At 52.4% G+C, this 25,250-nt stretch overlaps 1 protein-coding gene across 1 annotated transcript; it reads left to right on the forward strand.

The window, feature by feature from the left end:
• The first annotated feature begins 4,320 nt into the window (after positions 1–4,320).
• On the forward strand, positions 4,321–16,782 carry LOC144803671 (DBIRD complex subunit ZNF326-like). The gene is made up of 4 exons (XM_078671873.1): positions 4,321–4,437; positions 10,414–10,603; positions 11,778–11,951; positions 16,379–16,782. The coding sequence occupies exons 1-3, from the start codon at positions 4,321–4,323 to the stop codon at positions 11,849–11,851; spliced, it is 381 nt and encodes a 126-aa protein (XP_078527999.1). The 3' UTR covers positions 11,852–11,951; positions 16,379–16,782.
• Positions 16,783–25,250: the final 8,468 nt, after the last annotated feature.

The raw sequence follows: 25,250 nt of genomic DNA on the forward strand, positions 1-25,250 counted from the left end.
TGCGTCACGTTGGAAAGCCCTGCGCCATGAGGAGGCGTTCCTGCGCAGGGGGGGGCGTTCATGCGCAGGAACGCCTCCTAAAAGTGGCTGAGTGATATCTATGAGATTTCACTCAGTCACTTTCTACGTCAATTCCTTACGCCTGCTTGAAGCAGGCGTAAGGGTGACGGAGCATGCATTGAATAGGTGGCTCCTGTGCATTGCAGGAGTCATGTCGCACTTGCGACATGACTCCTGCAATGCGCCGCCCGTGCGACGAGAGATGCGTCACGCATCCTCACTGCCTTGCACCATGGTGCGCCGCATCATAAATGCGGCGCACCATGGGTGGCGGAGCAGTGGCGCACTGTGGCGCATGTTAACTGGCGCATCCCTGGGGATGCACCAGTTAACATAAATCTGCCCCTACAATTTTAGTTCAAGCGTGTGCACAGAATGACAAGGATCCTCAGCAGAGAATTACAGAACAAGCAGTAAGAACATACATAAAATGCAATTTTTAAACCCAGTAACTTGCCTGTTTATTAAATAGCTTTCTTGAAAAAACTGCTAACTATCCCTGCTTTGTAAAACATAAAAATGCCCCCCCCTGCCGTTTTCAGTCTACCCTCTTTAAAAACTGGGACATGAGCTACATTTCCTGAAATCTGCTCGGACAGCTGGAGAAAAACCTGGACCGTCCTGGCAAATTTGGGACACCTGGTCACCCTAGAGTAGGGTAAAGAACGGGTTTCCGCAAAACTGTCCCTGAATTGTGAGGTGCCCTTTGTAGAAGCCGCTGTTCTTTAATACTTAGAAGACCTGCAGCGAGGGGGGTGAGATCAGAGACGTGGGGTCGGAGTATTCCTCTCAGTGAAGAGACGAAAGAAGCAGCAAGGGCTTTGGTGGAGGAAGAATGAATAAATGTCTGGAGAGAATACCATGCTGAGCTGCCTACGCGGTGGCCTTATAAATGCAAGGTCGATGTGTAGGCACGCTCATCATATCTATGACTTAATAACTTATGATAATCTGGACTGCCTCTTTGTGAACGAAACATGGCTGAAGGCCTGGTACAATCCAGATATTGTGAACGCCCTTCCCCCTGGATATCTCATTCAGAGATTAGACAGAACAGAACAAAGTGGGTGTGGGCTTGCAATTTTACTCTGCTACGTGATGTCATTCTCCATCTTGACTCACACACTGACCCAGGAGCTACATGTTTCAACGAGATAATGAACCTGAAACCCGAAATACCTTGCTACCCCGTTTTTAGACATACCAAACTAGGAGCAACAATAAAATATTTCACCCACTAGTGAGGTATTTTTAACTCACTTTAGTCCACATTGTAGGGTCGGGCCCTAGGCCCTCATGCTAGTAATGAAATGCAGACACAGGACTCACTGGATACATGGTGCAACTGGCCCAGAGCACCTGCGCTCGGCCACTTTTATTAGAGCTGTGTCACCTGACCAGTGACATCAGTGGTGGGTGGGTGTTTAGTGTGATTACATAGTTAGCACTAGAATGCTAACTGATCCTGGGTCCTTACATCCCTCCCAAAATTGGTGAAAAATCAAACCAAACGGAAAATGTCCAAAACCCTGTGGGGAAAAGAAAACACCAAAGTATAACATTGGAATCATGGTTTCAAACGAGTCTCTTTGGCTGCTTGCAGGCCGCAGGCAGTGTAGTTCCTGTATCTAGTACTACCAGTTTGCTCGCAGTTGTTCGGCGGGTTCATTCTTTGTCTGTGCCATCTGGATGTTGTTCTCAGCCCTGCCTTTTGCTTTGCTCTCTTGGTGACGATGAATAGTATAAAAAGAGAGATGGATGACATGGGTGTTATTTGTCTTCTGGCTTCTTTTCTGCATGCTGATTTCGTGATGTTTCCGGGCAGGCTTCAGTGTGTTTCTTGGCAGGTGAAGAGAGTAGGTGCAAACATCCCTCTCACTAGGATGCCCCTCTCGCCGGTGTTCTTCTCTCACAAGACGTCCGGGAGGACCTCTTTACCAGGTTTCCACTGGACTGGTGTTGTCGGTCGTGTTGCTCTACCATAGCCTTCGGGCCGTGAGCAGGGCGCTCCACGAGTCTCACCGTTGTGTCCTAGTTCTACCTGAAGGTTGAGTTGTCGACTCTTTTCCTTGCTCGCGAGGCTTTCATCCCCGAGGGTCCTACAGACGCGCATCTGTAGATCTGTCTCCTGTGCAGGACTTGCTGCCACCAGAGTCCCTTGAGGCCTCTGCTTCCTGGGTTGCCACGGGCTGGTGTCAGGTGGTCAGTTCCTCAGCTTCCGGAGGCCTGAGCAGTCTCGCCCTCCAATCTTCCGCTCAACCCCAGAGGTAGATGTCGCCAACAGTCTAGCTTGCTCTCTTCTGCGATCGCCATGTGGATGGCTCGTAGGTAGCTGTCTTCGGTCTGTGCTGCCAGTGCTCTTGCCAGGCCTTGTCTTCCACTCCACTCAGGTGTTCCAGTGCCTGTCACCTTCCTTCTTTCTCAGTGGCGGTGGCCACTCTGATCTTTCTTCCTTCTTCTTGAGATAGCAATGTGCCACTCTGATTTTTTCTTCCTTCTCCCTCAGTGGCGGTGGCCACTTTCCTTCTTCTCGTGACGTAACCTGGCTCGATCTTCTTCATCTTTCCTGGCCAGGCTTCCCCGTGCAGTGCGCGCACTCTGCACGTGTCTTCCTGGTCTTGTCCTAGTCCTAGGACACTATCTTCTTGTCACTCAACTCCCAGGGTTAGCGTTGCGAACTTCACTTCCTCTTTCTGTCGCTTCCATTAATTGTGGGGTTGAACTTTGTTGGTCCATGTCCACGGACTGCGCCTTGGCTGAACTTCTTGGACCTCGTGCTGGTCCCTTCTGCCGAGGTCTGGCAGGTAGGCTTCGTGGTGCGACCATCTGGCTGGTCGGGTTCGTGCTTTGTGACCAGGCTGAGTGGTCAGGTTGCTCATGTGCTGAGTCTTCCATGCTGCGGGTTGTCGGCGCAACCATTTTTCTTTCATCGCAGTTTGATTGCTTTGGTGCGCAACTGGGTGCGCTTTTCGGGTGTTCCTTTGTGACTTGCTGCTTTTGGGCTAATGCTGTCTACACTGCTGCACATTCGTGTCATGCGGATTTGCACTTCCTGATGCTGGGATCCAGAACCATCATCGGTTCGTGAGGGGGTTGCTCCTACTTTCGCCATACTGCTGCAGCGATGACCTGTGGCCACTAGGTATCGCTGCGTTCTCTTCCGGCGCCGCGTAGGTGCTTCTGAAATGTTGCTTCTGGAGGGTTAAGTCACCACTCCATTGGCCTTCTTCTGGTCTTGCTTCTTCTTTGCATTGTTGGTTGCGATTCTTTGGAATGTCCTACGTGGAGTTGCTGCACTCCTGATGCGCTTCTGGGGCTTCTGGAGCGTTTCTGGGGTTCTGGCGCATTTTTGTGCTTCTGGTGCGCTCCTGCGCCGTCGCCTTTTATCTTCTCAGGCTGTGTGGTGGCTTGGTGGCGTTACGGTGTAGCAGTGTTCTGGCGCTTGGTCAGTTTCTCCTGGTGTGTTCTTTGCGCTTCTGGCGCGTTCCTGCGCCGTCTCCTTACAGTGCCTTGAGTGTATGCCTTGCATCTAGTTTTGCTGACTGCCTCTTGCGTGCTCTTCAGTTCCTTTCTGCTTGGGAGTAGCCACCTGCCAGCAGGTGGTCCTCTATCAGTCTCTGGGCATCACATGTGGGGCTATGCACTCTTGGCTGTGTGTTTATTTTCTGCTTTTCCTTTGGGCGCTGTTGCGCTGGGCTCCTGTGGAGGTGTCACGATTCCTTGTGTGCACTGACGCTAGTCTTAGTTGTGTCTTAGTGCTGCTGCAGGGATTTTTGGCTTGTCGCAGCTTCTTGTCTCCTTTCTTGCAGTACCAGATATTGGCCACTAGATGGCGCTGTGGAGCGCTTTCCTGAGCACCGGTGTTCTATAATCCACTGTCCCCCATGTGGCAATGTCCCCTCATCGTTGTGCGCATGCGCACTAATGGTGCGCATGCGCATTTTAATTTTCATGACGTCTCACTACCCCGCCCATCAGGGACTGTACCCCCTGTTTGTGCACACATTTACGCAAGTGTGGGTGGGGCCAGTTGTACGTTGCCATGTCGCGCGCGCGATCTCCTCCGCCGCTGTGATTAGTCAGCTCTGGCAGGCGCTGCGATGGCGCTTCCTACCAGAGGCAGCCTCGGCGGCAGAGGGGCAGCGCTGCGGGCGGACGCGGCTAAGGCGACCCTGCTTTGACCGGTGGCAGCAGCAGCATGTCCCGCTGCGGCTGACGGGGGAGCCCGGGGCTGCCTCCACCTCTCCCCCACCCGGGAGCATGGAGCCCGCCGCCGCCGTGCCCCCGCTCAAGGAGGTGCGCTGGGATTCGGCCTCGCTGCCCCTGGACCAGCTCACCAGCCCACCAACAATCAGCTCCTACCGGCTGCCCCAGGTGGTGCGTCTGGACACCGATGAGTGCAGCCGCGCCGGGAGGGGCCTGTGGGGAGCGGGGAGCCATGGTCCGACGCACCGGCTACGGTCACTGGCTGTGCAGGCGGCACCGGGCGCAGACAGCAGCTCTCCTGACTGACCTCAGCCTCCCCTTCAAAGGAATGGCTGCGGCATCAGCTCGGGAGATTTTAATTCACATAGTAGAATCCTCCTAAACCAGACTTCGATCCCTGAATCAATTTTAGACTCGTAAGTGTACCCAATCTAGAAGAGCTTGTGTGTGACGAGGAACAAGCATCCTTCCAGCCCCCCACTCCTTCACCTGACAAGACATGGCTGAATTACATCCACCATTGTTCAGACCAAAGACAACTATTTTCAGTTATTCTTACTGATCATATGTGAATCATTTACCTCCCTTTCTTCATAAAAAAGACTTTACCTCTGTGATACAACAGGCATAAACTTTTGCAAAGTACTTATTTATTAAGTCTAGGGCATTGGCTCTGTGAAGAGAAGCTATCTCTTGTGCCCAGCTGCATAACTATGATATTTTGAATGAATGACAGACTTCAGTTGGTCATGTTTTCATTAAAGCCTTAATCACAGTTAAAAAAAAAAAAAACAACAAAAAGAGTAGAATCCTTTCTTAGGTATTACAACGTTCAACAGAAGTGCAGGTGACTTAAATACCAAGGGGCAGATTTAAAAGCCCCTTGCGCCACTTTTGCGTCACTTTTCCTATGTTATAAATGACGCAAAAGTGGCGCAAGGGGCTTGTAAATAAGCCCCCAAGTTTGGGGGGCGGTCAAGGTTGCGAATTTGCAACCGAGACACGACCAACTTTATTTCTCCTTGGACTCCAATTAGGAGTGATATTGTACTTGGGACAAGTTGAGGATGGTTGCTTGTCTAAAAAGAAGCCGATCTCTTGTTCAAAACGAAGACAGACTGGTGTGCAGTAGTTACCGTCCCACCGTTCTCCCTACCTCCTTGCTGTTGTGAGTACCAGTGTTCTGAATATGATGGGTCGCTGAGGAGTCCTGGTGCTGTAATTATGCCATACATCCCCACCGGACGCTTGTGTGGCATGGATCTCTACCTGGCATGCCCCTCAACTCTGCTTCATTTTCTGATGATTTGTTTGTTGGGCTACAAGAGAGGAGTAGAATTGGGGTTCTTGAATATTCATGTGTTATACCGCTTTGTTTGTCTATTTTGTATGTCAATTACACAAAGGCATTAATACAGAAAACATACAGAATCACGTCTCGGGCTTACAAATTGGAGCACATCCGCATTCAAATTAATAAACTACTGTGTTTTCGTGATTAAATAGAATACTCCAGGGCCCTCCCTTCCTCTCTATCGCCCTCCCTTCCTCTCTATCGCCCTCCCTTCCTCTCTATCGCCCTCCCTTCCTCTCTATCGCCCTCCCTTCCTCTCTATCGCCCTCCCTCCATCTATCTATCGCCCTCCCTCCATCGCCCTCCCTCTCTATCTATCACCCTCCCTCTCTCTCTATCGCCCTCCCTCCCTCCATCTATCGCCCTCCCTCTCTATCGCCCTCCCTCTCTCTCTCTATCGCCCTCCCTCTCTCTCTCTATCGCCCTCCCTCTCTCTCTCTATCGCCCTCCCTCTCTCTCTCTATCGCCCTCCCTCTCTCTATCGCCCTCCCTCTCTCTCTCTATCGCCCTCCCTCTCTCTATCGCCCTCCCTCTCTCTCTCTATCGCCCTCCCTCTCTCTATCGCCCTCCCTCTCTCTCTCTCTATCGCCCTCCCTCTCTCTATCGCCCTCCCTCTCTCTATCGCCCTCCCTCTCTCTATCGCCCTCCCTCTCTCTCTATCGCCCTCCCTCTCTCTCTCTATCGCCCTCTCTCTCTCGCCCTCCCTCTCTCTCTCGCCCTCCCTCTCTCTCGCCCTCTCTCTCGCCCTCCCTCTCTCTCTATAGCCCTCCCTCTCTCTATCGCCCTCCCTCTCTCTCTCTATCGCCCTCCCTCTCTCTCTCTATCGCCCTCCCTCTCTCTCTCTATCGCCCTCCCTCTCTCTCCCTCTATCGCCCTCCCTCTCTCTCCCTCTATCGCCCTCCCTCTCTCTCTATCGCCCTCCCTCTCTCTCTCTCTCTATCGCCCTCCCTCTCTCTATCGCCCTCCCTCTCTCTATCGCCCTCCCTCCCTCTCTCTATCGCCCTCCCTCCCTCTCTCTATCTCCCTCCCTCTCTCTATCGCCCTCTCCCTCTCTATCGCCCTCCCTCTCCCTCTCTATCGCCCTCCCTCTCTCTCTCTATCGCCCTCCCTCTCTCTCTCTCTATCGCCCTCTCTCTCTATCGCCCTCCCTCTCTCTATCGCCCTCCCTCTCTCTCTCTATCGCCCTCCCTCTCTCTCTCTATCGCCCTCTCTCTCTCTATCGCCCTCCCTCTCTCTCTCTCTATCGCCCTCCCTCTCTCTCTCTATCGCCCTCCCTCTCTCTCTCTCGCCCTCCCTCTCTCTTTCGCCCTCTCTCTCTATCGCCCTCCCTCTATCGCCCTCCCTCTCTCTATCGCCCTCTCTCTCTATCGCCCTCCCTCTCTCTCTCTATCGCCCTCCCTCTCTCTCTCTATCGCCCTCCCTCTCTCTCTCTATCGCCCTCCCTCTCTCTCTCTATCGCCCTCCCTCTCTCTCTCTATCGCCCTCCCTCTCTCTCTCTATCGCCCTCCCTCTCTCTTTCGCCCTCCCTCTCTTTCGCCCTCCCTCTCTCTCTCGCCCTCCCTCTCTCTCTATCGCCCTCTCTCTCTATCGCCCTCCCTCTCTCTCTATCGCCCTCCCTCTCTCTATCGCCCTCTCTCTCTATCGCCCTCCCTCTCTCTCTCTATCGCCCTCCCTCTCTCTATCGCCCTCCCTCTCTCTCTCTATCGCCCTCCCTCCCTCTCTCTCTCTATCGCCCTCCCTCTCTCTCTCTATCGCCCTCCCTCTCTCTCTCTATCGCCCTCCCTCTCTCTCTCTATCGCCCTCCCCCTCTCTCTATCGCCCTCCCCCTCTCTCTCTATCGCCCTCCCTGTCTCTCTCTATCGCCCTCCCTCTCTCTCTCTATCGCCCTCTCTCTCTCTATCGCCCTCCCTCTCTCTATCGCCCTCCCTCCCTCTCTCTATCGCCCTCCCTCTCTCTCTCTATCGCCCTCCCTCTCTCTCTCTATCGCCCTCCCTCTCTCTCTCTATCGCCCTCTCTCTCTCTATCGCCCTCCCTCTCTCTATCGCCCTCCCTCCCTCTCTCTATCGCCCTCCCTCTCTCTCTCTATCGCCCTCCTTCTCTCTCTCTATCGCCCTCCCTCTCTCTCTCTATCGCCCTCTCTCTCTCTATCGCCCTCCCTCTCTCTCTCTATCGCCCTCCCTCTCTCTATCGCCCTCCCTCCCTCTCTCTATCGCCCTCCCTCTCTCTATCGCCCTCCCTCTCTCTCTCTATCGCCCTCCCTCTCTCTATCGCCCTCCCTCTCTCTCTCTATCGCCCTCCCTCTCTCTCTATCGCCCTCTCTCTCTCTATCGCCCTCCCTCTCTCTCTATCGCCCTCCCTCTCTCTCTATCGCCCTCCCTCTCTATCGCCCTCCCTCTCTCTCTATCGCCCTCCCTCTCTCTATCGCCCTCCCTCTCTCTATCGCCCTCCCTCTCTCTATCGCCCTCCCTCTCTCTATCGCCCTCCCTCTCTCTCTATCTCCCTCTCTCTCTATCGCCCTCTCTCTCTATCGCCCTCCCTCTATCGCCCTCCCTCTCTCTCTATCGCCCTCCCTCTCTCGCCCTCCCTCCCTCTCTCAATCGCCCTCCCTCTCTCAATCGCCCTCCCTCTCTCTATCTCTCTCTCTCTCTCTCTCTATCGCCCGCCCTCCCTCTCTATCGCCCTCCCTCTCCCTTTCTATCGCCCTCCCTCTCCCTCTCTATCGCCCTCCCTCTCCCTCTCTATCGCCCTCCCTCTCTCTCTATCGCCCTCCCTCTCTCTCTCTCTATCGCCCTCCCTCTCTCTCTCTATCGCCCTCTCTCTCTATCGCCCTCCCTCTCTCTATCGCCCTCCCTCCCTCTCTCTATCGCCCTCCCTCTCTCTATCGCCCTCCCTCTCTCTCTGTCGCCCTCCCTCTCTCTCTCTCTATCGCCCTCCCTCTCTCTCTCTATCGCCCTCTCTCTCTCTCTATCGCCCTCCCTCTCTCTCTATCGCCCTCCCTCTCTCTCTCTATCGCCCTCCCTCTCTCTCTATCGCCCTCCCTCTCTCTCTCTATCACCCTCTCTCTCTCTATCGCCCTCCCTCTCTCTCTCTCTATCGCCCTCCCTCTCTCTCTCTATCGCCCTCCCTCTCTCTCTCTATCGCCCTCCCTCTCTCTCTCTATCGCCCTCCCTCTCTCTCTCTCTCTATCGCCCTCCCTCTCTCTCTATCGCCCTCCCTCTCTCTCTCTATCGCCCGCCCTCTCTATCGCCCTCCCTCTCTATCGCCCTCCCTCGCCCTCCCTCTCTCTCTATCGCCCTCCCTCTCTCTCGCCCTCTCTCTCTCTCTCTCTCGCCCTCTCTCTCTCTCTCTCTATCGCCCTCTCTCTCTCTATCGCCCTCTCTCTCTCTATCGCCCTCTCTCTCTCTCTCTCTCCATCGCCCTCTCTCTCCATCGCCCTCTCTCTCTATCGCCCTCTCTCTCTCTCTCTCTATCGCCCTCTCTCTCTCTCTCTCTCTATCGCCCTCTCTCTCTCTATCGCCCTCTCTCTCTATCGCCCTCTCTCTCTATCGCCCTCTCTCTCTATCGCCCTCTCTATCGCCCTCTCTCTCTATCGCCCTCTCTCTCTCTATCGCCCTCTCTCTCTCTATCGCCCTCTCTCTCTCTATCGCCCTCTCTCTCTCTATCGCCCTCTCTCTCTCTATCGCCCTCTCTCTCTCTATCGCTCTCTCTCTATCGCTCTCTCTCTATCGCCCTCTCTCTCTCTATCGCCCTCTCTCTCTATCGCCCTCTCTCTCTATCGCCCTCTCTCTATCGCCCTCTCTCTCTCTCGCCCTCCCATCTTTCTCTCGCCCTCCCATCTCTCTCTCGCCCTCCCATCTCTCTCTCGCCCTCCCTTCTCTCTCTCGCCCTCCCTCTCTCTCGCCCTCCCTCTCTCTCTTTCGCCCTCCCTCTCTCTCTCTCTATCGCCCTCCCTCTCTCTCTCTCGCCCTCCCTCTCTCTCGCCCTCCCTCTCTCTCTATCGCCCTCCCTCTCTCTCTATCGCCCTCCCTCTCTCTCTCTCGCCTTCCCTCTCTCTCTCTCGCCCTCCCTCTCTCTCTCTCGCCCTCCCTCTCTCTCTCGCCCTCCCTCTCTCTATCGCCCTGTTCTCTTCTCTTCTCACGTGCTGATCTGCTGCCCTCTTCCACCCTGCCTCCTTCTCTAACTCCCTGTTCTCTTGTCATCTCACGTGCTGAACTGCTGCTCTCTTCCACCCTGCCTCCTTCTCTAACTCCCTGTTCTCTTGTCATCTCACATGCTGAACTGCTGCTCTCTTCCACCCCGCCTCCTTCTCTAACTCCCTGTTCTCTTCTCTTCTCACGTGCTGATCTGCTGCTCTCTTCCACCACACCTCCTTCTTTAACTCCCTGTTCTCTTTTACTGTGCTTATCTGCTTTTCTCTTTCACCCCGCCTCCTTCTCTAACTCCCGGTTCTCTCAGACACAACCACACCACACACAACCAAACCACACGCGCAACCAGACACAACTACACACATGTTTATAAGCATTTTATCTTCTTTATTTCTCAAGCTCACTAATGCAAATGAAAACCTGTACAGCAGTGTCCTTACTGCAGTTTTCAGAATTGTAGCCAAGAAGTATCTACACCTACCAGAATGGCAACAATTGCTGCTTAGCCGACGAATTCCTTGACCACCCAACATTGGTTCTTGGATTATGCCTGCCATTATTATAAAACTGTTAACACATTTTTGCACACCATGTAACTTGCCTTATCTGCATACTCTCTGCTAATTTTATGTTATCAATTTGCAGGATTATGGCGGTATGCAGAGACCTGGAATTGTTGTCGACTACCAGACAAATCTGGTATTTGGTCGGCCTGCTGGAAGGTGGATGAAAAGAAAGATGATGCAATCGCTTAATAAACCCATTGGAGGGGCGTTTGTCGACAAAAAACCTAAATTGAGAAAACCTGGATCAAATGGCAATGCGGTCAAAAAAGGTATGTTTCTAGGTAGACAGCTTCTGTTTTTTAGGTCTCGCCTCTCACCCCTGGACCAGAGTACCCCTACTCACCCCTAGATCTGAGCACCCGCTACTCACCCCTGGACCTGAGCACCCGCTACTCACCCCTGGACCTTAGCACCCGCCACTCAGCCCTGGACCTGAGCACCTGCCACTCAGCCCTGGACCTGAGCACCCGCCACTCAGCCCTGGACCTGAGCACCCGCCACTCAGCCCTGGACCTGAGCACCCGCCACTCAGCCCTGGACTTGAGCACCCGCCTCTCACCCCTGGACCAGAGTACCCCCACTCACCCCTAGATCTGAGCAACCGCCACGCACCCCTGAACCAGAGCACCCGCCACGCACCCCTGGCCAGAGCACCCGCCACGCACCCCTGGCCAGAGCACCCGCCACTCACCCCTGGATCTGAGCACACGCCACTCATCCGTGGACCAGAGCACCCCCCAGTTGAAAATTAACTTGGGTGAATCTGAAGGAGCTACATTTTAAGGTGTATTTCAGAGTGCAAAGTCTGTTACGATGAGACCCAGGGGCTTATTATGTCTGTGGTGCATTGAACCTAGGGGGCAAGTCAGAAGTGCTCACTATATCCTAGTTGGCTATTATTACTAAACCTTAGGCTTCCATTAGAGTCTAATGGGCCCCTTTCACTTGGACGCAACGTGTTGCTTGTATCTGATTTAGGATATTACATAAAATGTGACAATCGTGGCAGATCAGCTCTTACCTGTGCCCTCAGCTCTTACCTGTGCCCTCAGCTCTTACCTGTGCCCTCAGCTCTTACCCCTGTGCCCTCAGCTCTTACCCCTGTGCCCTCAGCTCTTACCCCTGTGCCCTCAGCTCTTACCCCTGTGCCCTCAGCTCTTACCCCTGTGCCCTCAGCTCTTACCCCTGTGCCCTCAGCTCTTACCCTGTGCCACACATTGAATTGGAGATCTCTGCCTCGTTCACAGTTGATAGATGGACCATATCAGTAATATTCATTGGCAGTCTGGGATGGGACAAAAACCTGACTGGAGGTGGTAGGGGGGTTTTGGGGAACTTGGACGATCACATTGTTTAAAGTTTGTCACTGTTAATGTGTACTCGCCAGCCTGGCACGCTGCTGCAGCCGGTGACTGCTCCTCTGAACTCTTCTCTCCTTCCCAGAGCTTAACACCAAGATGATTGGCTTTGACGAGTTCTTGCCCATGCTGCAGACAATTGCGAAGAACAAGGACTAGGGTACCTACAATGACTTTGTGGAGGGGCTGAAGGTCTTCGACAAAGAAGCCAATGGCTCTGTGATGGGCGCTGAGTTGCGACATGTACTAGTCACTCTGGGTAAGAGGCCATTTTGGCACAGTACTATTTTCAAGGCAGAGTATAATTGACTGCTAAACTCCCCAGCCCCCCTGCAGTGTTCAGGGCCCCCCTTTCTGATTCCGAGCTTAGATTTCTACCCGCGTCTGGATATTACAGTTAATGTGCCCTGTTTCAGCCTAACAAAGTGTCCTATCAATCTCATTTAACTGTACATTCTTTTGGGGCGAGGGAGGACGGGGACACGGTTGGGTTACAAGTGGTTTTTGGATTGCCCCTACTACAGGCTAGAGCTTTGACTGACTAATAGTTAGTCTTGGTGAGCCATGTCCTGGAAATTGGTGGCCTCCTTGTCTTGTGGGTAGCGGCCACTTCAGAACATCTGCTCTGTCTGGTTTTACCCTGGTGGCTGGCTAGTCTCAGCAGCCAGTGCTGCTTCTGTGGCGGAAGTGTATTTGGTGGGTAAGTGCTGGGTCTGAAGCTGTGCGTGCTGCTGCATTCTGGGCAGTTAATCTGGAAGGTGTTTGATCGAAGCCTGTGTGCATTTTTGTCCTTTCCATTGTGCAGGTGAGAAGATGTGTCTGTATGTGTGGCTGTGTCTGTGTGTGTGTGTCTGTGTGTGTGGCTGTGTCTGTGTGTGTGGCTGTGTCTGTGTGTGTGGCTGTGTCTGTGTGTGTGGCTGTGTCTGTGTGTGTGGCTGTGTCTGTGTGTGTGGCTGTGTCTGTGTGTGTGGCTGTGTCTGTGTGTGTGGCTGTGTCTGTGTGTGTGTGTGTGGCTGTGCCTGTGTGTGTGGCTGTGCCTGTGGCTGTGGCTGTGGCTGTGGCTGTGTGTGTGTGTGTGTGGCTGTGTCTGTGTGTGTGTGGCTGTGTCTGTGTGTGTGGCTGTGTCTGTGGCTGTGTGTGTGGCTGTGTCTGTGTGTGTGTGTGTGTGTGGCTGTGTCTGTGTGTGTGGCTGTGTCTGTGTGTGTGGCTGTGTCTGTGTGTGTGGCTGTGTGTGTGTCTGTGTGTGTGGCTGTGGCTGTGTGTGTGTGTGTGTGTGTGTGGCTGTGTCTGTGTGTGTGTGTGTGTGTGTGTGTGTGTGTGGCTGTGTCTGTGTGTGTGTGGCTGTGTCTGTGTGTGTGTGGCTGTGTCTGTGTGTGTGTGGCTGTGTCTGTGTGTGTGTGGCTGTGTGTGTGTGGCTGTGTCTGTGTGGCTGTGTCTGTGTGTGTGTGCGGCTCTGTCTGTGTGTGTGCGGCTCTGTCTGTGTGTGTGCGGCTCTGTCTGTGTGTGTGTGGCTCTGTCTGTGTGTGTGGGGCGCTCTGTGTGGGGTGCTCTGTGTGGGGCGCTCTGTGTGGGGCGCTCTGTCTGTGTGGGGCGCTCTGTCTGTGTGGGGCGCTCTGTCTGTGTGGGGCGCTCTGTCTGTGTGTGTGTGTGTGGGGCGCTCTGTCTGTGTCTGTGTGTGTGTGTGGGGCGCTCTGTCTGTGTGAGAGTGGCTCTATATGAATGTCAGTGCAATCCATCACGTCATTAACAATTACAGACCTTCACATCGCCAACACCTTGGCATTGGTTTGATAGTTGAAATAATTGGGCAGTGTGGTGGTTATAATATTAATTATGGGTATCTCAAAATAAAGGCTTTGTCAATGTGAAGGGCATGTCTTTGAAATTGGATGGCCTCTTCTCCCTATTTCATTTTTTTCCAAATCCTTCGGCTCTCTCATTGACCAATCTGTGTCCTTCAAAGGGCATGTCCAGAAAAGAGCACAGACTTCTGAGTCCCAGCTTACATTAAAGCACATTATAAAGCTTGCCCTTCATCTTAAACATTTGTGGTTCACGTTCCAGGTACTTGTCTTATCATTTGCCCAATGAGGCCCCACACTACTCTCCCACAGTTCTCATTAACACCTGTCAAAGTTTCTCTTACGCTGTCGCTTTTCTAATCGCCAACAACAGACAATGTGAGCTTGTTTGCCCTTCTTTGAAATAATTACATGAGTTCCCTCTCCATTTCATAATCCACCTCGAAGTGTGTTGTGTGAGCTACAAGGCACTTCTCTTGAGTAAACCTGAATACATTGCCTCTAAACATGGCTGGTGGACCAAACACTGCTGGCAGTTCATCTCTGGCTAGGTTCTGTTATCTGCCGACATTCCATTAAATTCAGAGGCTGCTGTTTCATGATACTTTGATTTGCATCTCTGCACCACCACTGCCATGCACACACACACCACCACTGCCATGCACACACGGACACCAAAAAAGAATTTATGCAAAGCATTGTCATTTACAATGCCAGTAACTCAAACTTAAATGCTGCGAGACCTATTGCATTGCAAATGCTTATTTTCTATAGCTTTGCTTTTGAAGCAATTGCACCTCCTTGTCTTTATCTTACGATGTTTACAGCTAAAGCACGAGTGCGTCAAAGGTCTCGCATTTGAGAGACTTTGATCTATTTGCATTGTAAATGACAATGTTTTTTTATTTGTCTTCAGAAAATCTACCAGAGGTTTTTCAAACCATTCAATCAGACTCGGTGTAACACGTTGCCTTGCAGTCTGCCTTGGAGTCCTGCTCGCCTTGTCTCTTGGCTGTGCTCTTTTCCCTTGAGGGTTTCAGGTCACGGCCTGCTTGGTGGGGTTTGATTGCTTGCTTGTGGAGGGAGCGAGATTGCGGGTCATTCCCTAATAAGAGTCCCTGGTGTTTTTTAAACGCTTATCTGGCACACCCTGGTGGCAGAGTAGTTTCTAAAGGGTTTCTGTCCACATTGAAGGCCTTCTCTTCTAGGTTCCAACCAAGTTATTGTAGTTGAACTAGCAGTATGTGTATAAATTAACATTTATTTATCTAAAAAAATTTCCAGGCTTACAAGGAACAAATAAAAAGGGAGAGCGTACTCATTGCTACAAGTATCCTAAACAACCCAACAGTCAAGTCCTGGTGCGTTTCCAGCTTGCCCTCGCGGGTGACTGGGATACCGAGTCCTGAGAGAGAGATACCAGCCCTCCAGCATTCTAAATCCCAGGTACTGAACTGACTAAAACCTTACAGAGAATTCTTGAGTCAGATTCTTGGCAAAACAAACTTAACTTAAACTGCTACTTACTTACTCCCTCCCACGTATTAGGCTTAGGTCAGGTACACCGGGGTAGGCGTAGTTAGAAGCACCATTGACGATTAGTCAATGTATATATGTATGTATATCTTTTATCCATTTTAAAGTATCATATGGCTAAGAAACCATATCAATGCTTTTACAGTATTATTTTATAATCCTGCTTTTACTATATGCATTCTACTTAACCCTAAGTATTGCAATTGTAGCGATTCATTTCTCTTGTATGAGAAAAGAGACTGATCAATAAATAACACCTTTTATTGAAAACGCCCGTCTCTTCCTTTTCTCTACAATCTGGTGAGACTAAGAATGCACGTACTGACTGAGTAAAATAGCTGTCTTTTGTTTTCACACGACTCTAGAGATGTACTCTTGATCAGGGAGAGCAAAGTTGTCATGTTCTATGGTTGTCAGAAACTAAATCCCTTCTTGTCTATCCAGGGAGGTTAAAATCCTCCTCGCCTATTCGAGAAAGTTTCTAGTGAACTCTGAGCTAGCTGGCACACAAAACTTAAGTCTAATATAGTCAGTAGAAGACCTAGTTACCCTCTGTCCTACGTCTATACTATTGAAGATATTATTCCAATGCGCAGAGCCTATTGGGAATATAGGAACTACACTACACCCCACTGACCCCACTGCTGCGGCCCTCAGACACAAACCACAGTGTAAATTTGGCCCCTGAGAGAACGTTTGTGAGTACCCATGACCTATGCTGTGCTTCCAAGCGCTGAGATACCCCCCTGGGGGTGATTCAAGCGCTATACACATTAAATAAAATCATTAATTAAATCAAACAGGTACACATGCTGCAAACGGATAAGTTAGTTACCATCAACAATTAGCTTGCAGCCTGTAATGCTGTGGATGCACTTGCACCCTTCCTGCCACCAGGGCTCACACTGCATATTGAATGTTCAGATCTGTGTACTCCTTCCTCAGCTTTGCAAATAACACTTCTTCCGTCCTGAGTTTCACCCAAAAAATTGTAGTTTCGCAGGAAATGAATTTCTTGGAAATGTGATGCCCACCCTCAATATTCCAGTCATCGCCCCCTCTGTACAAGGACTCCTCGGAGCTCATGGGCGTTCATAGACCTGGCATGGATTTTTCCATCCTATGGTCTGTCTGGACATACTCTAAAATTTAGAAGTCCTGCATATGTTCTCCCCGTTGTAAGATGCCTTTTCTAATAATATATTCTTTCTGCTTTTTTGTGATCTGAAATCTGAGTTCTTTACTTGCACTGTACACAAGACTTTTGCTGTTACTTTTGTAATAGTTAGTGTGCATTTGTTCTTGAGAATTTTGCTAAAGATGGTTTAAAACTTGTGTTTACTTTTAGGGTGAGAATCCCTTTGAAATCGTTGAACAAACGGGAGAATCGGTAGTTGAGGAAACAACTGATGCGAATGATGAAGACAATGACCAAAACGAAAAGGAGGACATTGATGGTGAAAACGATGAAAGTGAGGAGCAGATAATGTGGAGGCAGAAAGTGCAGATGCGGATGATGCTGCTGACCCAAATGATTACTCTGGGGACTTAACAACCACTGATGAAAAGTAGTTGAGAAACTGCCCTGAAAGACCAAACACTTTAGCACACTGCATTGGTGGACTTTAAGAACAATTTTCCGCAAAGTTGAGCAGTTCGTTCACCCTGCATGCATTCCACTTCTGTTTTAATTGCCTATGGGCAAACCGGTTTTAAGTTTTGTTTTTTTATTAAACTAAAGCTTGTATTAAGCACAGCAAATGCGTCAGTATTCTTCCAGTGTAAATTGATTTGTTCATGGTTACGTTTTGAGTAATTTTGAGCAGTTTGGGTTCTAAACATTCCAATGTGATTTTTTTTTCCAGTTTTTAGCGCCCAATGTAGTGTTGTATATAATTCAAGCTGTTGTAGCAAAGAAACCCTGATTATGTCCTGCAGTAATAAAGGCTTACAACAAGATTATACACTTATTTTGCACCTCTCCTATATGGTACTGTCTACCTCAAAGAACGGGTACACTCAAGGTGGTGTATAATGTGTTTTATGCCCGGAGGTAGCGCCCCAGGGGGGAGCACTCGCCTGTTTAATGCTGATCAAAGGCTCTTTGCTGAGGTGTGAGATTGGAGAGGGGGCCAAGGGTATTCTGGGTGACGAGGTGTTACTGTAAGGCCTGGTAGCCTCTGGATAATGAGCAGAGGTGGGGATGGCAAGAAATATCCGCTCTGCCTATGGGGGCCTTGTGACACCAGCTGGGTGATTCACCCACCGAGGTGTTCCTTTCTTGCTTTAAAGTGTTCGATTTGTCTTGTGTTTTTTCTGCACTTTTATTTAGCGCGAACCCTATCGGAAGGTATTGCAGCGCTTTAAATGAACACTAGTTACATCACACAAGGTCACTTTTTAAACCAGATAAACAAGCATTTTCGGAAATTATGTAGAATATTCCTTTTGTGGAGTGCTGCAGTCGGGGCCGGAGCTGAATTTTAATCGGGGGGGGACTGCAGTGATGGACTGCAGTGTGTCTGCTGTTATACCAATGGCATAAATCACGCCACGCCAGACTCTGTACCCACAGGCACCAGCTCCCGACTGTCAGGGTGGTCGGGAGGCAGCTGGAAAGGTCTGAGGTACCAGGGAGAGGGGGCTGGACACAGACAGGGATGGAGGAACAAAGGAAGCAAGAAAGAGCGGGAAAGACGAGGAAGGAAAGGAGAGGAGGAAGAAAATTATGATAAGGAAGAAGGAGGAGGGGCGAAGAGAGGGATAAACGGAGGAGGGGGTTATGAGGGAGGAGAACAGAAGTGGATTGACAGAATACAGACTACGGAAATAAAGCGCGAAAACGAAGGAAGCAGTTGAGGCAGGCATGCAGGGTGGAAGGAGTAGAGGGGAAAGATCAACAGGATAGAAAGAAGAGAATGGAAGGAATAAAGCTGGGAAGCTGCACATTGGGGACACAAGAAATAATGAGCAGAAGTAGAGACGGAGAAAAGCAGAAGCACAGAGAAAGAGACTGAAGAGGATGGGGCAATGTTGGAAAGAACGAGGAATGAGGTAAGAAAGAGAAAACCGGAGCGAGAACAAGGAAGGTGGAATGAAGAAGAGGAAATCAAATAAGGAAGGCAGTAATAAAGAAGATATGAGAATACAGGTGATGAAGTTGTAGAAAATATGGAGGAAGGGGAAGAAAGGAGAAAGTACACCAAAGCATGTAAGAAAATAAAAGATGCATCGAAGATGAAGAATGGGAGACGGAGATTGACAAAGAGGAATACATGAAGGAGGAGACTGAGGGAAGGTGATAGAAATGGGAGGAAAGTGAACAAGTCAGTGTAAAGTGGTAGGTGGAATGAAGCATGGGCCGCAAAGAACACCAAATAAGAAGCGAGAAAAACTAGCTCTGGCATTGCGCGGAGTGGGGCGGGGGAGCGGCTTCCTTTCAAGTCTGATGCCGAGGCATGGTGTGGGATGTGGCTGGGGATGTGCACGCGCCTGGCTCACATGAACTGAATTGAATCCGCAGTTTGGGGAGACTTTTCGGAACAACTACACAAACACAATTAGGAGGGGACCCAAGGGAAAGTTTAACGACCGAGCTCTGGATACATTCCCTACAGTATACTCATAACAACAAAGGTACCAGAGGGTCAAATAGTGGCAAGTGTACTCGGACTGGGACTAGATACTGATACCAGCAGCTACACCCTGACTCTTATAAAACTAGTAAGATAAGCCAAACCTGTGGATGGTCTTGAACACCCATCAGTCACCACTCGGAACCGCCCTTCATCATTTGGGGTTCCGTGAGAGACCCACACACACACACCAAGATGTCTTATCACAAACAGGAATGGGCCGAGCAGATGACCATTGGTCCCTCCCCAGTCGGCACAGATGCCGGTTTGAAGTACCGACTGAAAGATCGGTGCTTCACTTTTGCCCTGAGCCGCTGCCAGGTGGGGTGAGGTCTTCACACCTTACAATTCGGTGAATAACTGAAATTGTAAGAGGAGACGGGACATTGCACCTAGGAGTTCCAGGTGATATTTGTGCCAGTCTGTCTATTGATTCACTATTTGTTTATTTATTTCACAATTTGATTACACGTTTTGGTATTCATTTGCTGCAGTAGCCATAGTCGTCAAATAGGTCCTGAAGAAAGCAAGGCATAATGGCCGTGAATTGCTGAAACATGTTGACCACGTTCCACCATTAGACCGTGTATATCTTTACCTGTCTTGACTATTTTTAATGTTGGAAGAGGAAGCATTATCCGAATAAATTTGTTCTTCACTTCCCAATCCAATTTTTTTTTTTCACAACCGATTTTATTAAGGAATTCAAGCAAGGCAATCAATGTGGCACTCCACAATCAGGAGAAACCACCAAGCATTTGGATACATTACATCTAGCAGGATCGAAGGTCGAAATGAAATCATCACAAATCTTATTTATTTGAAACAACCCCCCACCCCATCCCATCCCAACTCCCCACCACCCTCAACTAATTCCACACCGCAGTCCCACCCTAACCCTGTGCACGTGTAAAAAGGGGGAAACAGCGTTGTGTGAGTATAGTGTATCCGGCAAGGCGCAAGACACAGGCCCATGCAATGGGGGAGCTTAGGGCTCCTCTTCGGGGTCGATCGGGGGGTCCAGTGGCAAGTCCCTGTAATCGGCCCATCTTTTCCATATCTTAAAGTGCTTGCGAGGGCACCCTCGCGCTTCAAAGATGGGGCGCTCCAGACCCATACAGAAGTCTAGTCCCGCTTTCCATACACACAAAGGAGGTGCCCGTTCGTCTTTCCATGGTCTCTTGGCTAGGTCTCTTTTGGCTAATACAAGTCCCAACAGCAATAGATGGCGCTTATAGCAATTCCCCCCCACTCCTGCAAGAATATGGAGCAATCCCAGCCGGTGGGTGCGGGGTAGATCCCAGTGTAGTACCTCAGACAGGCAATTCCACACACCTCTCCAAAAGCCAGCTATCCCAGGACACAGCCACACCGTATGAAGCAGCGAGCCCATCTCCATCCCACAACGCAGGCATTCCGGCGTTTCAATCAGTCCCGCCTTCCAGAGGCGTTCACGGGTAAAATAAGCCCTGTGGAGAATTTTAAATTGAATAAACCTGAGCCTCATTGCGATGGCAGTGCCTCGTGGGGATTCCAGGGCCTCTCGCCAATCATCCTCGTCCATGGGACCAACATCTGCCTCCCAGGCCGTCCGCAGGGGAAGTAAATCAGAAGCGCAATGAGTGACCACCGTTTGGTATATCCGGGATACTTTTTTGTCACCGAGATCACCCATGAACAACTTCGCCTCAATAGGGCTGAATTCGGGGAGCGAGTCAAGATCGGCAATGTATGGTGTTAGCGCATGCCGGAGCTGTAAATACCGGAAGAATTGGGACCGTGGCATGTGGAACTCCGCACTGAGGTCCTGGAACGATTTAAGAGCAGTGCCAGTCATTTAGGATGAGCAGGTGAGCTGCTTGGTAGTAGGACAGGAGGTCCGAGGTGGCGAGGCCCCCACAGTACGTAGATAAAAAGCACGTACGTAGCGCCACCCGGGCAGAACCCCCAGCCCATAGGAACCGCCCCAAGACCGAATTCACCTGCCGAAACCACGAGGTCGGGACCGGATGGGGATAATTTCGCAGTTAATACAGAAGGCGTGGAAGCGCTACCATCTTAAAGATGGCGGATCGGCCAAAGATATTAAGGGGCATTCGGGACCAAGTTTTCACGTCGGCTTGCACCCGCTCCCAGACCGGAAGTACAGAACGTTCCCACGTGAGGGTCGCAGATTCCGACAGGAACACTCCCAGGTATTGCAAGCCAGTGGTCGCCACCTGCAGGTCCAATGGTCCGACACTGTGCCACCTCCAAGGACCCACAGGGTAGATTTACCCATGTTCAAATATAGGCCGAGACCTCTCCAAAGACCCGCATAATTTCCAACACTCGCGGCCCGGAGCGTCGCAGGTCCGTAAGGAAGAAGAGAACGTCATCAGCGTATAACGCGATCCTATCAGAGAGGCCCCAGGGCCACACAAAGCCACGCATCTGCGCGTCCATACGGACCCAGGCGGCCAACGGCTCCATAGCAAGGGCAAAGAGGTACGGTGATAAAGGGCATCCCTGCCGGGTCCCCCGGCCAATGTGGAAGGTCTCCGACACCGCCCCGGCAACACGCACAGTAGCTGTGATGTCCGTATAGAGCAGCTTAATATATGATAGAAATACGGGGCCCAGGTTAAGACGGGGCAGGAGCGCGAACAGAAACGTCCAGCTCACCGAGTCAAACGCTTTGTTAATATCAGCAAGCAACAAGGCCCCCTGCTCACCTGTGGCCCCCATGGCATCAATCGCAGCCCACGCGCGCCGAATATTATGGAGTGTTGCCCTGCCGGGCATAAAGCCCGATTGATCGGGGTGTACCAGTTCCGTGATATACGGAAGCAACCGATTAGCCAGGGCCTTGGCCTGTATTTTGGCTTCTATGTTAAGCAGCGAGATAGGGCGATAAGAGTCGTGCCTATCAGGGGGCCTACCCAGTTTCTGGAAAACCACAATCTCGGCATGACGCCAATCAGGCGGCAGCCTACCCTGCGCACGCGCCGCTTCAAGCGCACGCCGAAAGTGGGGCCCTAGTTGCGTGTGGAACTTTTTATAGAATTCACAAGGGTAACCGCTCGGTCCGGGGGCTTTGCCCGCGTTAAGCTGTCCCAGAGCATCTCCCAGTTCTTCCGCTGTGAGAGGAGCATCCAGAGAGTTCCTGGCTTCGTCAGATACAGCTTTAGGGGGTAGGTCATCAATGAATTTAGCCACCTCCTCGCACAATAGGCTATCACACGGAGCATACTGCGTCGCAAAGTAGGTTGCGAAACTCGCCGCCAGGCTGGCGGGGTCTGTGATAACCACTCCATCATCCGCAATGAGACCCGGCAGCGTGTCGGGTGTAATGTTATATTGGCACAGTCTATAGAGCAGGGAGCCCGATTTGTCCCCCCATTGGTATATCCGGCTCCGCGTGGCCAGCCACGCCTGTTTGGCCTCGTCCAATAGGACTGACGCGTAGGATTGCTGTGCCTGGAGAAGTAGCCGCACGGCAACCTCGTCCCCTCCTCCCCGACTCTGCCGCTCCAATGTCTCCACCAGAGCCGCAGCCGTCACGATCGCCTCACGACGCCCACAGCGAGCCGCAGCGGTCCATGCAATATCCACTCCTCGCACAGTGGGTTTCATAGCCTCCCACACCACTACTGCGTCCACATCAACAAGGTTCTCCCGCCAGTAATGATCAATGACCTCCCGTAGATGCTTGACATAGCTAGGCTGCTGAAGGTGCCACGAGGACATCCTCCACCGAAAGGGCTGGCGTTTCCTAAAGAGTTCCACTTCAAGCAATACTGGGGCATGATCAGACAGTCCCCTCGGCAAAATCTCCACTGCACGCACCCTGCACATACACAACCGGGGAACAAACATATAATCCAAACGGGAAAAGGAGCCATGCACCGCAGACACAAACGTATATTCGCGCACAGTAGGGTGCATATGTCGCCAGGCATCAATCCAGCCCATTCCATCACACATCGCTCGCAGCCTGGTAGAGGGAGGGGAAGGGGGGTCAGCCAAATCAGTTCTCGGCGCCCCCTGCGGTCCATACAGATGTCCATCACCTCGTTCCAGTCTCCCCCGACCACCGCCAGGGACTCCGGGATATCACTCCACACCTGGAACAGTCTCTCAGCCAGGGCCCACTGCAGGGGGCGGGGGGGCATAGACACTCCCAGGACCACGGGCTCCGTACCCACCATGCCATTGACAAACAAATAGCGACCCTGCGGGTCAGCCCATGTCTTCTCGTGCACAAACGCCACCCTACGATGAATGAGGACAGCCACCCCTCTGGACCCCCTGGTAAAGCCAGCATGGTATACCTGCTGATAGCCCAATCTCTGCAGGCTGAGCACCTTCGACCCCATCATATGAGTCTCTTGAAGCAGAAGCACATCTGCGGCGGCTCTCTTTCCCCAGCGCAGGACAGCCCCACGTTTCACTTTGTCAAGCATCCCCCTCACATTCCATGTAACTACTCGCAGGGACTCCAACGGGAGTCCGTGTATTGTATCAGCCATAATCAGATGGAGACCACCATGGATGCCCCCTGCGCCCACACCACCCACCACTCAACAACAACTGCATCTTCATAAGAAGTACGTGCACCCCCCCTACTACCCCAAAACTCAAAAACTTCAGGGACAGCAACCGCCATTCCCTCCTCCAACCCCCAAACTCCCCCTACTACAACCAGGTTCGTAACCCCCCCCCTCGCCTCCCAACACCCCCCCTATACCTCACAAAACCATGAAGCATCTGTCGCGGCATGGGCACTCCCAGGCCCAAAACGGAGGGCCTAGGACCAACCATACCAATGGATCCCCAAACTTGAAAACCCAGTTGTCACAACCCCCCCCCCCAACAATTCCTACCAATGTAGGAGAGGGACTGCCCCCAATCTGCGGTCCCCGAGCCATCTTCACCCCCCCCACTCCGGGTCAACAGCACAGTCTCGAATGTCGCTGAGGCATCAAATAGGCCACAAGTCCAACGGGCCACAGCCACCACCACTCCAGACCCCGGGAGCCACCCCATCAAGCATGGAACACAGAGTACCTGAGTTCATCAGTGTCACTTCCCAGAGTGGTCGGAGTCTTCAGTTCTGCCACCTCCATGTGCCCCAGAGACGGAGGCCGACCGCTTCCGTGATCGGGACCGTCGATTCCTCTTACCCCTGGGCGGTCGATCCCCCGGCTCCTGAGACGACCCCCTCGAGGATCCCGGATTCAGGCCCGGCTGAGCATGCGGCCGCAGCGCCACCGTTTCGTCCGTCCACCTGAAGAGATCCTCCGGGGAATCAAAAAACAGCGTCTTGGACTGAAAGATCACCCTCAGGCGAGCCGGGTACAGCAAAGAGTACTGGTCGGCTGCTTAGTTGAGCCACCGCCTCCCCCTCGGGTCATGACTGCCAGTCCCCAACAGACCAACCAGAGTCAACACCAGCGAGGGCCGCGTGGGGCAACTATTCCTTCAGAGGGCCCCGGATAGTCTCATTCGTGGTAAAGTTCTGTGTCTAGGCCAGGTCCAGGCAGGCCCCGAAACCAGCCCTCCACTTGCCAACAGTCAAAGGCCCCCAGTCCCCTGGCGGGCCAGGCGGCGTCACTCTCCCACAACCACGGGCTCCACAGCAATGGGCCTCTTATGTCGTTTATGCAGCCCAGCCAGGGCTCACCCTCCGCCTGGTGTTATCCCTCGAGGCTCCGAGCTCGTGGTGCGGCTCAGGTAAGCCGACAGCAGACCTCAGGATCCACTCCCACGCTGCCAGCAGCCCGCTGGGCCGTGTTGCACCCCTCGTGTATAGATAGACCAGTGGCCACCACTACGGACGTCCAGGGGCCCCAACGCTGGTACTCATGGTTCTTTTCCGGCCACCGGGCCCACCATCGGCCGCCCCACCGCACTCCAGGCCGGTTTCTGTGCAGGGGCAGGAGGGGGTCGTCTCGAAAATGCAGCGCCGAGGCCCGACCGGCCCCGGAGGCAGCCGCCGTCCAGCGCGAGCCCCAGGCGGGCGTCGCGAAACTCGAGGCCCCCGGGTCTCCAGGTGTCACCAGGCCGCAGCTGTCAGCAGGACGGAGTCACGCTCCTCCGAAATTCAATCGCGCTGTTTCGCGCCCAGGGGCAGAGTGTGCATCAATCGGGTGACCCGCAGGGCTGCCCCGGCGCCCAACAACTGGCAGGGCGGTCGCACCGCGCCGGCGGTATCACTGCAGGTGTGCCTAAGCAAGTCCCCGGCTTCCCGGCCGCGCACTGGGCCGCTCCTCCTCCGCCGTCGCCCCGCGGCGCTCAAGGCATATAGGGCACCGCCGACTACACCGGAGGGACACCGACACCCGCTGCAATTGTCACCGCTCTCCGGGTAAGGTAGGTAGGCTCGGGGAACAGGATAAAAGAAGGATGATTGCTCGGGCAAGCGGGAGCTCTAGAAGGCTGCGACCGCCATTGCCGCTAGCTAAGCCACGCCCCCTTCCCAATCCAATTTTAACACACTTTTTTATTTTAGTTGCATTCAATTTTTGCACTGCACAGTCTTCTTTCTCATCAGTCACACCCTACAGCTACTCATAGTGTAGAGAGGCCACCCCACGCTCCCAA

The sequence above is a fragment of the Lissotriton helveticus genome, chromosome 1_2, assembly GCF_964261635.1.
Source record: "Lissotriton helveticus chromosome 1_2, aLisHel1.1, whole genome shotgun sequence".
NCBI lineage: Eukaryota > Metazoa > Chordata > Amphibia > Caudata > Salamandridae > Lissotriton > Lissotriton helveticus.